Source organism: Perognathus longimembris, chromosome 3 (assembly GCF_023159225.1).
Source record: "Perognathus longimembris pacificus isolate PPM17 chromosome 3, ASM2315922v1, whole genome shotgun sequence".
Lineage (NCBI taxonomy): Eukaryota > Metazoa > Chordata > Mammalia > Rodentia > Heteromyidae > Perognathus > Perognathus longimembris.
The window spans coordinates 57,181,132-57,194,882 of NC_063163.1; the positions used below are offsets into that span (position 1 = coordinate 57,181,132).

Genomic DNA, 13,751 nt, shown 5'->3' on the forward strand with positions numbered 1-13,751 from the left:
GTCTCTAGATGTTTAAGATTGAGTTTATAAAAGAACATTCTATGGGCTGAGAATATGGCCTAGTGGCAAGAGTGCCTGTCTTGTATGAAGCCCTAGGTTCGATTCCTCAGCACCACATATATAGAAAACGGCCAGAAGTGGTGCTGTGGCTCAAGTGGCAGAGTGCTAGCCTTGAACAAAAGGAAGCCAGGGACAGTGCTCAGCCCCTGAATTCAAGGCCCAGGACTGGCCAAAACAAAACAAAACAAACAACAACAAAAAACATTCTATTTTCTCCCATCCTGTAGGTTACAGAGGACAGAAGGTTTTTCCACCTCACCAATGAGCTAAGAAAGAAAAATGTTTAGAGGACATAAGAAAAAAAAATGAAAAAGAAAAAAGAAATGGTAGATTCTGGTTTCCCACCACTTCATCTGAAGGCTACAAAGAAAAACTAGAGAACCAGATGACCAAGATTAGTTTCCAGTGTCTTCAGTAACTTATGGTATAGTGAAGAAACAGATATTATTTAAGTATTCAAAGACAGTAGCAACAGCATATTTGTATACTACTATGGAAATAAAGGGATGTGATAAAGAACACAAGCCAACGGAGTTCATCTGTAAGGGCAAGCATGGTGCTCCAGGGGAATTAGTAGCTGCTCCTCCCAGAGGAAAGAAAGAAGATCCTTAGAGGAGTTGGAGCACTGAAGAAACATAAAAAGAGAGAGTATGTCTAGGTAGAGCTGGGAGGGCAAAGAGGGAAAAAGAAAAGGTGAGAACACAAAGGCATAGAGAACAAGAGGTCAGTCAAGGGCATGGTGTTATCACAGAGAAGATAAAGAAGAGAGGAGAAAATTATAAAGGGGAATAGAGAAGATTTGAAGAAAGGATAAGAAATTGAGACAACATTATGCAGCCGTAGGTCACTTTAAAAACCCGACTGCTATTCCATGAACCAGCAAAATTAAAATATGATTTCAACACATGGTCACTTTGTGGACCTTAGGTAGTTTAAATACCCTCATTTATCTCTGCTTCCTTTCAAAACCTACTAAATTGAGAGTACATATCTACCAAAGGATACAAACACAAACAAGGACAAAGGGATCAAAAGAAGCATGAAGGTACATAAGACAAGGAAATGTATTAAATGCAAAGCACATGGGATAAGTAATATGACAAAACTGAACTCTAAGAGCAAGACATACTAGTGAGATCCAGAAGCTGCTGTTATTTGGGGGCTACTTCAGGTACAGGTGTGGACTGAGGCCTGAATCACTAGAACTGTGGAAGGCTTCTATAAACAACAAACAGACCATCCATCTTTCAGCCCTACCCCCACATCTCTCCAGGCAGAAATAGGGCTCCAGGAGCCACGGAATGGAGAAGTGAAGGAGCAGAGGAGCACAGGAGTGCTAGGTGACTCAACCTGACCACTTGTGGTTGCATTCATTTCAGAAGGTGTCAATCTGCCAAAAGGTAATGACATCTGGGAGGCTACTAAAAATAAAAGTCCTACACATGAATATTACACTGCCATATATATTAACAAAGAAGCTAACATTCTGCATTCTGTACCCTCACAGAACTTCCCATTAGCTTTTAGAACCTTGTCTTTAATAGCAATGGATGTTCAAGGGACATAAGTCTTTAAGAGAGAATAAAAACAAAATATAATAAAACACAAATAAATGAGTAATAGAAAGTTGGGACATTACTAGTCTGGGATACAAGCATCTGTGGGAGGAAAATAAGCAAGTGAGGAGGGAAAGGGAAGGCGAATACAAAATATTTTATCTACCATGAAATATTTTACATACATGTGAAAATTTTTATATACATGAAAATACTTTATATACATATGAAAACAGAACAAGACAACCTGATGAAACTACTTTAAGGAAGAGAGTGAATGGTTGGGAGAATTGTAGAAAGGATTATAATTAAGATGCATTGTATATATAAACTGATATCCTTAGAGAAGTAATGATTATATGGTGTAAGGTGAATGCTCCTGAAAATTAAAAACATGATAGCAGACTTTCTTTGGTAGCACTTAAGACCTTTCTTAGGGCTTTGCATTTGAGCCATTCCCATAGCCCTATATAGCAGGAACTTAAAACCCATAGGATTAGAAACATCTTTAATTCTTAAATTAGATAATGCTCAGAAATTAGAACAAAAGATAAGAGGTGAGTGCCAGTGGCTCCAGTAATCCTAGCAACTCAGGAGTCTGAGACCTGGGGATTGCCATTTGATGCCAGCCCAGGAACAATAATCCTTGAGACTCATTATCTCTGATAAACTACCAAAAAAAAAAAAACAAAAACAAAAAAAACACAACCCAGAGTTGACCTGTGGCTCAAGTAGTAGAGCACTAACTTTGAGCAAAAAAGCTTTGGCCCTGATTCAAGCCCTAGGATACAGACAGACACACAGACACACAAAGATAAACTGAGATAAAAAATGAAATCATTCTAGAAAAATCACACACAAAAACGAGTATCTAAGGAATGGAAATGGTATTAAAAGAAATAGTGACACTCATTTCTCAGAACCAAAGGATGTATATTTCTAAGATTAAAAGAGGTCCCTTGCTAGGCTAGAGGCATGGCTTAAGTGGAAGAGCACTTGCCTAGCAAATACAAGAACTGAGTTCAAACCCCAGATCTGCAAAAAATAAATTTTTAAAAAAGTATCCACCTGTTTAAAAAAATCCTAAAAGCGTCCATGAAAGGGAAAATTTGGGAAAAGAATAGCTTTGAATCTATCTTGAAGTTAAAGGCAATGGAACAATACTTCCAATTCTGAGCAAAAGACAGAACACAATCGTTCCAAGAAATTAAAATGTAGAAATTAGAACGAAATGTAACTATTGAGACTGGCACTGGTTTATACCTATAATACTAGCTACTCAGGAGGTAAGATCTGAGGACCACAGCTCAAAGCTAGCTAGGGCAGGAAGATCCCACAAACTATTATCTCTAGTTAACCACAAGCAAACTAGATGTGGTGCTGTGGCTCAAAGTGGTAAAGTGCTGGCCTTGAGCAAAAAGTTCAAGGCCCTGAGTTCAAGCCCCATGTCTAACACCCCCACCCCAAAACATTACAGATAAAACTATGTACCTGGGAAACTTGAGAACCTACTGAAAAATCATTCAAAGAGTAATCTATTAAAGCACATAATTTTAGAAACCAATTTTCATGTATACCTATTAGTAGTAAGAAAAGAGAATAAGGGGGAAAAACAAAAAACAAAATACCTAAAAATAAAATTCAGAATGCTGACTATAGAAAACTTAAACACTACTGAATATATAAATAGAGATCACAAATTAAATCATATATCATGATCTTGTTGTGACAATTCAATATATAAAATTACAAATGTTCCATGCTTATTGTTATACATAACAAAAATACCACCAGTGTTATTAAATTTTTTAACAAACTGATTTGAAATTTATACAGAAAATTCATCATTTTAGGGAAACAATAGCATAACACACAACAGAACCTGAAAAGAACATTACTAGATATGAAAGCTCTCATCCACACATAGTACAGAAAAGGTGCTGGGAAAAAACTAGGCTATTTAATAAATAGTAAGTAGTAATAATAAGTAGTTGCCTAGGGGGGAAATGCTGGATTCATGCTTTACCCTAATTCCTACATATACAAAAAGTAATGTGGAAAAATGAAATCACAAGACGCCACGAAATAATTCCTTTATAATTTCAGAGTAGGAAAGACCTAACTATGACAAAAAAAAACTAGAAGCATAAAGGAAGTCTCATTAACATATACAATGCACAGGAAAAAAGTACTTGTGTTAAAAAAGAAAAAAAAAATGGCTGGCTTAAAAAAATGTATCAGAGTAAACTAAATCTCTCCAGTTCATTTTCATCATCAACACACAGGCAATCCAACTGAAAAGAAAATCAGGCAAATAATATTGACAGGAAAAAAACACAGAGAATAAAACCATTAAAAAGATATTTAAATAAATAGGCTCCTTTTTCCAAATTAGGTAATTTATAAAGTCTGCTTTCTTGCATACGAATCAAGTGTTTCATGAGTATATAGCCAAGTCGGTATATTTTTATTTCATGCAAAAAATTAAAGTTACAATAATCCAGAAAAACTGGAGTGTAAGCAGCACTAGAAAACCAGGATAAGGGTGAATATGGCATGCCCACAATCCTAGATATTCAGGAAGCTGAGAAGAGATTAATGGTTTGAGGCTAGCCTGGGCAGAAAAGCCAGATATATTCCATCTCCAGTAAAGAGTTAGACACGTGGCTCAAGTAGTACAGTGCTAGCTGTGAGCAAAAAAGCAAAATGAGGCCGTGAAGCCCAAGTTCAAGCCCTGGTCCTGGTGTGTACACACACACACACACACGCACACACACGCACACACACGCACACGCACTCACGTTATATTCAAACTTCCAAATGTACATATGGGTATAAACAGTTGTGTTTCCTTTTCCTCATCCCTGGTTTAGTTCCAGGAAACAAAGGTTCAGTTCGGGATCCTTACTCCTTAGCAGAGAAGCAGAGACTTTAGATATTAACTTTTCCAGGTCATATGCAACATTCCAAGACAGAAATACAAAAATGCATAGTACTTTATCAATTTCAATCAGTATATCACTAGTTTCCTTATAAAATGATATCCTAGGGCTGGAAGTGTTGCTCAAGTAGTAGAGCACTAGCCAACAAGCTTAACAGGTGTTTGAAGAAAACAATATAAATATGATAAAGTGACACTTTATATTTAAAGTGGCTTTATATATCAAGAAAAGTATTGAAACTTCTATAATTCATGTAGACTGTTCCCCTTCTTCTCATGCAGAGTTTTAAAGGAAATACTACGACAAACTTTTCAGGATCTTGACCCAACCACAACTCCTAGTTCTGCAATAAATCACTTTTGGGAATGGGGGTGGAGGAACAACAGTATATTCAAAAATAAAACATGACAAATTAAATTCCTCACCTATCAGACGAGAGAAAGAGAGAGAGAGAGAGAGATTTCACCTCAAATCTTTTTTTACATTAAAAATTTTTTGCTCATATAAAGCCTATCTAAGCAACTGTAACCTAGAATTTCATAGGCAGTTAGACTATCAATAATAACATACAAATGAAGAAAAAAGACATTTTGAATTTTGTTAGAACTTAAAAAAAAACCTCTTTCACAGGACGCTATGAAAAGATGTGCTCATCAAAATGAAAGAATAAATAAATTTTTAAAAAGGCAATAGGTGTACAACCCATAGGGTAGGAGTCAGGAAAGTAAAGGGAAATGCCAGGTCCAGGGTGTGAGTTTTGGGGGGAGGGGAGGGGGTACCAAGCACTAGCCCATATGGGAATAGGAGGGCAGAGGATCTCATTTCTCTAAGGAGAAAAAAAATCCCAAAAAAACAGAAGTGGCGGCCTGATCCACTTTTTTTCCTTTTTTTTTTTTTTGCCAGTCCTGGGACTTGGATTCAGGGTCTGAGCACTGTCCTTGGCTTCTTTTTGCTCAAGGCTAAAACTCTACCTCTTGAGCTACAGCGCCACTTCTGGCTTTTTCTGTTTATGTGGTGCTGAGGAATCGAACCCAGGGCTTCATGCATGCTAGGCAAGCATTCTACCACTAAGCCACATTCCCAGCCCAGCTTATAACTCTGGCAGAGTTATAAATGAAATGGTGATTAATACTGTTATTTTCTTAGTTTTCCAAACAAGATCATGGTCAACTCCAGGAGCACATAAATCAAGAAAATTACACAGAAGGAAATACATTGTGCTTTACTATGTGGTACATCTATGAACAATATTTATCTATTTATAACATTGTCAACACTAAGAAACTTAACTCAAGATTTATGGGTACAGTGGTACAATGTTAAGATAGTATATTCTATTGTTGAAGGGAATGTCATTAGCTGAATTAAATATTGAAAAATAAATCAAGAAACAAACCAAGATATACCACCCCTTCCTCCCTCCCCCAAATCTAAACATTTAAAAAACATTCGATGTATATTGTCTTCTTCATTTAGGAAAGTTCTGAATTTTGTGAATTTGAATAAAGGTAAGTAGAAGTGAATTTCATGGTAAAAAAGAATATTCCACAAGAAATGCTCTTTATCAAATGCCTATCTAAGTAACAGATAAAAACAATCCTGAAATGCAACCTGTAGCCACAAAGGATACAATGATGTTCAACCTCTCTTTGATAGTCACCTAATATAACATCAACTTGGCCTATGAAGACAGACTGTAACTCATAAACAAGGCATCTAACAATGTCAAATGAGGGTGTTTTTCCAATGTTGCCTTGTATATCACCAATATGGCAGCTGTAAAAAACACCGTGGAATGCTGTGAACTAATACTAAATTTGTTGTAGCAAATATGGGAATGCTGGCTGAAGTTGTAAGTTGCTTTGTGCATTTTCCCCTCATATTTTACACAAATGATTACAGATTACTTTAAAAAGAAAGGTAATGTGGATTAAGTAAAAGGTTCAGATCTTGTAAAGTGGTGGGGAGGGGAAGCAAAGAAACACAATTTCTGCACTGGAAAAACAATGTACTTTAACAGAAAATAAGAAATATAAGCCCAGGTGCTGGTGGCTTATGTCTGTAATCCTAGGAGGATGAGATCTGAGGATCACAGTTTGAAGCCAGCCTGGGCAGGAGAGTTTGTGAGACTCTTATCTCCAAATAACCACCAGAAAACCACAAATGGTGCTTTGGCTTGAGGTGGTAGCTCTAGCCTTGAGCAAAAAGAAAAAAACTCAGTGAGAGTGCCCAGGCCCTGAGTTCAAGCCCCAGGATGATGGGAGGGAGGGAGGGAGAATTAGAGATTTCTAAGGTCTAGTGCAATTAGAATTTAAAAAGTTGTCAGAGTATTAGTTAAAAACATTTCCTTACAAGCAAAACCTATAATATTAACACAGTATTTTTTTATGTATGTGTCAGTGTATAAAATCTCTAGGACAACTCCATTTAAGCTATGATTAAAAAGGAGCACTTTAAAGGCTAACAGTATTAAGGTCACTTCACATGATAATTTTTCTCCCAAATAAAACCACTAAGAATAAGGTATTCTCATTCTCATTCTGCGTATGCAACAGAGTACCCTTGATTGAAAATACATTGTAAAGTTACTGTAAATCCTTACTCCGGCCTCTCATTGATTGTTCCCAATTTTGCCAGAAGCCTAAACAGTCTTCCATTTTGAACCTCCTACAAAACATTTTAAAAAGAAAGAGAATGTTAATGTTCCAACTAACTGAATATAAAAACCAAAATTTACAAAAACTGGTATTCTGTACCAATATTACCTCTAAGAGTAAATTTTAGCAACCTCACCTTTTGGTTATGCTTATATCCATTACATTCAACATTTAAACTCAAGTTTATTAACTGACCATTTTTATGAATGGTTAAACTAATCACATCAAAGCACAAAACTAAAACCTCAAGCCAGGCACCAGTAGTTCATACCTATAATCCTAGCTACTTAGGAGGCTGAGATCTAAGGATCATGGTTTGAAGCCAGCCCAGGTAGGGAAGTCCATGAGACTCATCTCCAATTCAGCACCCTAAAACAGCCTGAAGTGGAACTATGGCTCAAATGATGACTGCTAGCCTTGAGCAAAAAAAAGCTCAGATACAAAAACCAGTCCCCGAGTTCAAACCCTAGGGACCAGCATACATATATACATACAAAACCAATAAAAAAAAATTTATCCTCAAGATTTCTGTCATGTGATTGGTAAAATCATTAATAAAAAAATTAAAAAAAATACCCAGCAGATATCAGAAAATAAATTATTAAACATGCAATTTATGCCTTAGTCAATTAAGCACTGTTCAGTAAAATACTATACTTATTTATACAAAACAAGGCTTAAGTATGTGCACATTCTCAACTACACTCTTTACCTTTGCTAGATCTTCCTCAATGACATCATTTCTCATTTGAGCAGCATCCAATTGAGTATAAAATCGAGCACCAATCATGGGCATGATATCATTTACACTTCGCATCCTATTTTGGTCAGTCAACAAATACCTAACCAGGACAGAGGAATCAATTGAATACCCAACTTGCAATTAAAACAAAACACAACCTACAAACTCTGGCTATTGTTACCAGCATTTAGTATACACTATTTAAAAACATATTTTCATGTAAGTTCATTTATGAGACTTAAGGATTACTATTCTCTGGAGAATTTTAAGAATCTACCCTATATTTTCACTTAGAGTGGAGTGAGAAAGGAAGGGGGGGAGGGAAGGCATGCGTGTTTACACTTAGCTATTTCCATTCTCAAAACCTTTACAACAATGCTACATGACTTTTTTTGAGAGGGCTCGTGAAATAATGGGTAGCCTACCATAGGAATGTAGATCTTTTGCTACAGCTCTTTAAAGGTTTTTCTTTCTTTTTTTCCAATGCCAGGCAAACTTAACTTGTAGGCTAAAATCTTCCTGCCTTCAGATTTTTAGGTGCATATAATTGCACCAAACCAAGACAGTTTATAAAACTAAAACTGGGTCTTCAGTTTTGCTCCAACTTTTTGGGAAGTTGTCTTGCGCAGGTTCTGCAACTTTACTTACCAGTTGTCACAATATACAACTGTGTGAAATCTTTATGTATTAGTATATCAGAAAAAAGCAGTTCAATTTCTTCTATCATTTTAAGGTGAAAAGTATCACACATTTCAAGAGATACCTGCTAGAACACAATGGTTCTTAATCACCAATGATCACTTCTTTTATAGGTAAACGATAAATAGCGTTCTTCATTAAAGCAGACTCATATTATCTACGTCATATATATATAATATATATCCATCCTAGTTCATAGGACTTTATCACTATCTGGATATAACCTTGCTAGCTTAAATTTAATAATTTAGTAACTTCCCCATCAGAGTATAAGCTCTCAGAAGATGAAAGTATTTTTCATCTAATTCAAACCATTTGGCATTCATTTGTTGGATAAATGATTTGTCTCAGCTATTCATCTACCATGTGACTTTGACAAGTTACTTTATTCTCCATACCTTAGTTTTACTGTTTCTCAAATAGAATAATGGTATCTAGTTTATACTTACTAGGAAAACTAAATTAACTAATTCATGACAAGCAGTTCAAAAGTACCTGATGCATGCATGGTTTACTGTTTCATAAATTTAAAATAAGTTACTATTGAAGTATGAGTTTTATTAAGGAAAGTTTCAAAAATACAAAGAATAGAACAAAGTCCCGTGTATCATCACCCAGTTTCAATTATTAGCATACAGCCAATTTGTTATAATATTTATATCCTCACTTAAAAAAAAAAGAAACTCTAGAGATTATAACCCGAAATTATTTGTAGCGTCCGAGGTATTGCAAGCTAAAGTTAGAAATCATTTCATGATTATACATAAAACAAATATTTTATTGAAAAGATCATAGATCATCATCTTGATTACTTATAGGATCCAGGCAACCACTAGCTTCCAGTGCTGTCTCAGGCATGGCACTTATCACAGTGTAACAAAGAATAGATGTGCAGCCAGCCCCATCCTCCATCCCCCAATTTCATACCCCAGGGCTGGTCCAAAAAGAAACTGGATCATCCAGGGCTACACAGAAAGATCAGAAGAGACAGCTGGAGCTAAAAGAGACTGTTGATTAGGATCAATAAGTTCTAATTGCTTCTAGGACATAATAGAAAAAAATTTCAGAGACTTCCTAATATCGCTTCTCTAGAATACTTTACAATCATAATAAAGGTTGTGGTTGTCCACCTTCTAGAATCTCCCAATGTAACATGTGTCTGAGATGAGGGAGAAGTCCTTGGTGATTCTGTGGTAATAGTACTCCATAGTGGATTTCTCTTATGCCATATTCATTTCAAACCTACATTCAAGGACTCCCGTGGAGACTCAGAATATTGGAGCATAAGCACATATCCCTCTGTACATTAGTTTTTTATAAATATATGGAATTACACTGGAGGTTTATTTTGAAAGCTTTCATGTTCTAGAGCAGCACTGGCCAAGAGAACTATCTGAGATTCTGGAAATGTGGTCTGTACTGTCTACATTTTAACCAGGAGCAAATATGTGGCTACTGAGCTCTTAAAATATGGCAAGTGTAGCTCAAGAACAGATGCTTTAGACAGGCACTGGTGGCTCATGCCTGTAATTCTCAGGACACTGATATCTGAGAACTGTGGTTTGAAGCCAGCCCAAGCAGGAAAGCCTGCAAGACTGTTAACTCCAATTAACTACCAAAAAGCCATTATGGCTCAAAGTGGCAGAGCACTAGCAAAAAACTCACAGACAGCACCCCATTCAAGATCCGAGTTAAAAACTCAGGACCAGCACCAAGAGAAAAAAAAAAAAAAAAAGGAAATGAAGCTTCAATTTAAAATTTTAACTTTAAAGGGGCACATATGCCTACAGAGTATTAGTACAGGTCTATAGAGTGCCCTTTGATCAAATAATTTAAAGATACTGGTTTATTAATTTACAGCAAGAAATATATACTTTGCAATAAAATAAACAGTTGTGTTTTGCTTGAGTTTCAACAGTGGAATCACTGTTAAAAGGTACCTTATGAAAAATTAGCTCTCAATCTTACATAATCATTACACATATTTTATTGTTTAACTTACAAGATCAGATTCTTCAGGTCAGAAGAGTAGTTGATTGTCACCAATTCCATGGCTTTCTGTAAATTCTCTCGCTGAATTCCTGCCAAAGAGTTGCAAGCCAAAGCCAACACAACTTTTCCTAATGATATCAGATCTGCTTGCTGACATGAAAGAATAAATACAACTTGTAATTTTTTTCTTCATAAGCACATACTTGATATATTTAATACTATGTGGAAAAACACTACTGTAAATAAAGGGCAGGCTACCGGGGTTCTTTTTTTTTTTTTTTGGCCAGTCCTGGGCCTTGGACTCAGGGCCTGAGCACTGTCCCTGGCTTCTTCCCGCTCAAGGCTAGCACTCTGCCACTTGAGCCACAGCGCCGCTTCTGGCCATTTTCTGTATATGTGGTGCTGGGGAATCGAACCTAGGGCCTCGTGTATCCGAGGCAGGCACTCTTGCCACTAGGCTATATCCCCAGCCCGCTACCGGGGTTCTTGAACACTGTCACTCATCAGAATTACCCAGTCTTATTAAAAAGGACTTTTGAATCTCTCCTCCAGTCTCACTTAGTGCAGAGGTCTGACTTTGAAGTTTATTATCCTTAGGTAGTTGTCCCTAGGGGTTTAAATGTCAATTTGTTGAGTACTATAACATCTCTTTTTTAGAGTACCCAAGTAATTCTAGTGAAGGTAGTAATAGGGTTATGTTCCTAGAAAATATTACACAATTCATATGTCTATTACTTAACAGATGCTTATAGTTTTCAAAAAAAATTTTCACTTAAGCAGAACTAATAGTCTTCCCCATTAAAACAAATCTTTGGTTACTATATACTTGTTTAACTATGATCACTGTAATTTAAAAGATTCACATTTTTACTTTCCTGAATCTCCTGATATGGTGTGAAGGTGAAGAATTACTTGGAAGAAAAGTTATCCCACTACAAAAAAAAAAGCATTTACCTAATTCACTCTTTGGAACATCAAAATGGGTACAGACTCAGTGACATATTACCTGTTCCCAGAAACGACTATTTTTACTTACAATAGATCTTGAGCACTGGAATCACCTTCTTCATACTTAAAAACTCTTATTTATTTTTACTATTGGGAGGCTTTCTTCTATAAGGATTTTCAAAGATAACAGCTGAAATAAGTTCTTTATCACCTATTCTAACACTAGAAAACACAACAGCTATACTAAGTAACTCTCTTACTAGGCAACATGTCACATGCCTAGCAGAATGGAGGAGCTCTAAGTTAGTATTACATAGTCTAAAGTGATTTCTACCAAATACTTCTATAAATCTCCAAAAATCTGAGATCTTATCTGAACTTATGAGGACATGCTCATCAACTGAGTGTTGGTTTATAATAAGGTTATTTTAAAACCTAGTTGTATACAACTGGCCTAAATATTTAGGAAGCCATGTTTTAAAGGAAAATGCTAATGAAATGCTGGCACTAGATGGCTACCCATGACAACATTCTACCTGAATAATTAAGAAATAAGCCCAGTAATATTTTTTAAAAGTTTATCTGAAACTAGTACTTATGCATCTGATACTTTGAAAATTAGAGCCTATAATCACTTTTTAAAAATCTGATAAAAACCAAAATACTTTTTAACCTATCAAAAGATGTCAAAGGGGCTGGGGATATAGCCTAGTGGCAAGAGTGCCTGCCTCGGATACACGAGGCCCTAGGTTCGATTCCCCAGCACCACATATACAGAAAACGGCCAGAAGCGGCGCTGTGGCTCAAGTGGCAGAGTGCTAGCCTTGAGCGGGAAGAAGCCAGGGACAGTGCTCAGGCCCTGAGTCCAAGGCCCAGGACTGGCAAAAAAAAAAAAAAAAAAAAAAAAAAAAAAAATGTCAAAGATTTAAGTGAGGGTTTGGATCCCAGATGGCAAAAGGAAGACAGCATGGGAAAGGGCACTGTCACTGTTGCCATCTTTCCTGTCATGGCAGGCTACACTGCTATTATCTCCCAGAAGGAGTCTCCCTCCAATCATACTAAGAGTAAGTTATTAATGAAATGACAGAAATCTTGGTCTACAGAAGTAAACTCATGTGTGTCAATGCTATATCGGTCAAGTTAGTTCTACAGTTGTTTCAATCCACTGTATTCAGAAAAGAAAATTGAAGGTGGTTATAAAGGTATTGGAATAATATGTACTAATGTGCCAACTCCTAACTCCTGAAGCCATAGGAATTTCTAGTTGGTGTTCACCTGGAACTGATGCTAAGCCTCCATCACAGAACATTTCATTTTTCTCTACTACAAAGCAAGAAAATAAAGGTCCATCCAAAATAGCCAAAGAATGGGGTGAGTTTAAAAAAATAGTTAACATCTACTTTTAGTTCATCTCATCATCTCTCTAAAGCTTGCTTCAGATGCAAGTATTTGCTTTTAGAAATATCATGACATTAATGCTTTTAAGATTGGAATTGATCTTTTGTAATAAATGAAGTTAATACACTTTTCCTTAATTAGAAAGATTGATAATCTTCTTTCATTATTTCCCAGCTAAATCATTTTCCATTTGTTATTTTGCTTCTTACCTCAATCTGTTTCCCCCCCATTTGTTGAATTCAGAAGGCTTTCCCCCCAACTCATTTTCAGATTTTTCGCGATTTCTTGCTCTGATTCTATCTATGGCTCTACTTATGTCCTTTCTACTGAAAGTCTTTATTCACGTGTTTGAAATAGACTATGAAAGATAGACTACAAGGAACAATGCACTCCTTTCTCACCCTCTTCTTTATAAAAATCACTCTCTCTTTTTGAGACTATCTTTAATTTTATCCAGGGAAGGAGGGGAGAACTGATATATCCTTTACTGTTGGAAAATAAAGAGAAAAGGACAACTGACAACTTTCATTAAGCTTATGAAAAAAGGCAGTGCCCTAAATGCTTACACTTAAAAGTTGATTATTTGGAAACCCAGGATCATTTTTCTCTTAAAAATAAGCCTAATTCTACAAGATATACACAACTTAAACACAACAGAAATATATTTCATTTGCAGAGAAAAAGTAGAAAATACTGCTGTAATAACAGAAATACAAAAAAATCAATCAATCTTATTTTCTGTGTAATTTTTCCTTTG

At 36.0% G+C, this 13,751-nt stretch overlaps 1 protein-coding gene across 8 annotated transcripts in view; it reads right to left on the bottom strand.

Annotated features, from left to right (window-relative positions):
- Window positions 1-13,751, bottom strand: part of Pan3 (poly(A) specific ribonuclease subunit PAN3) — a 147,779-nt gene that overhangs the window by 6,050 nt on the left and 127,978 nt on the right. For 4 of the 8 annotated variants that reach the window (XM_048341587.1, XM_048341585.1, XM_048341584.1 and 1 more), the window contains 3 exons: window positions 10,659-10,798; window positions 7,928-8,057; window positions 7,161-7,225 (listed from right to left, as the gene is read on the bottom strand). In XM_048341587.1, the coding sequence (XP_048197544.1) occupies window positions 7,161-7,225; window positions 7,928-8,057; window positions 10,659-10,798 (335 nt within the window). Of the gene's footprint in view, window positions 1-263; window positions 1,451-7,160; window positions 7,226-7,926; window positions 8,058-9,583; window positions 9,664-10,658; window positions 10,799-13,751 lie in introns of those variants that run through there. The other 4 variants (XR_007210358.1, XM_048341586.1, XR_007210359.1 and 1 more) reach the window with 4 other exon arrangements.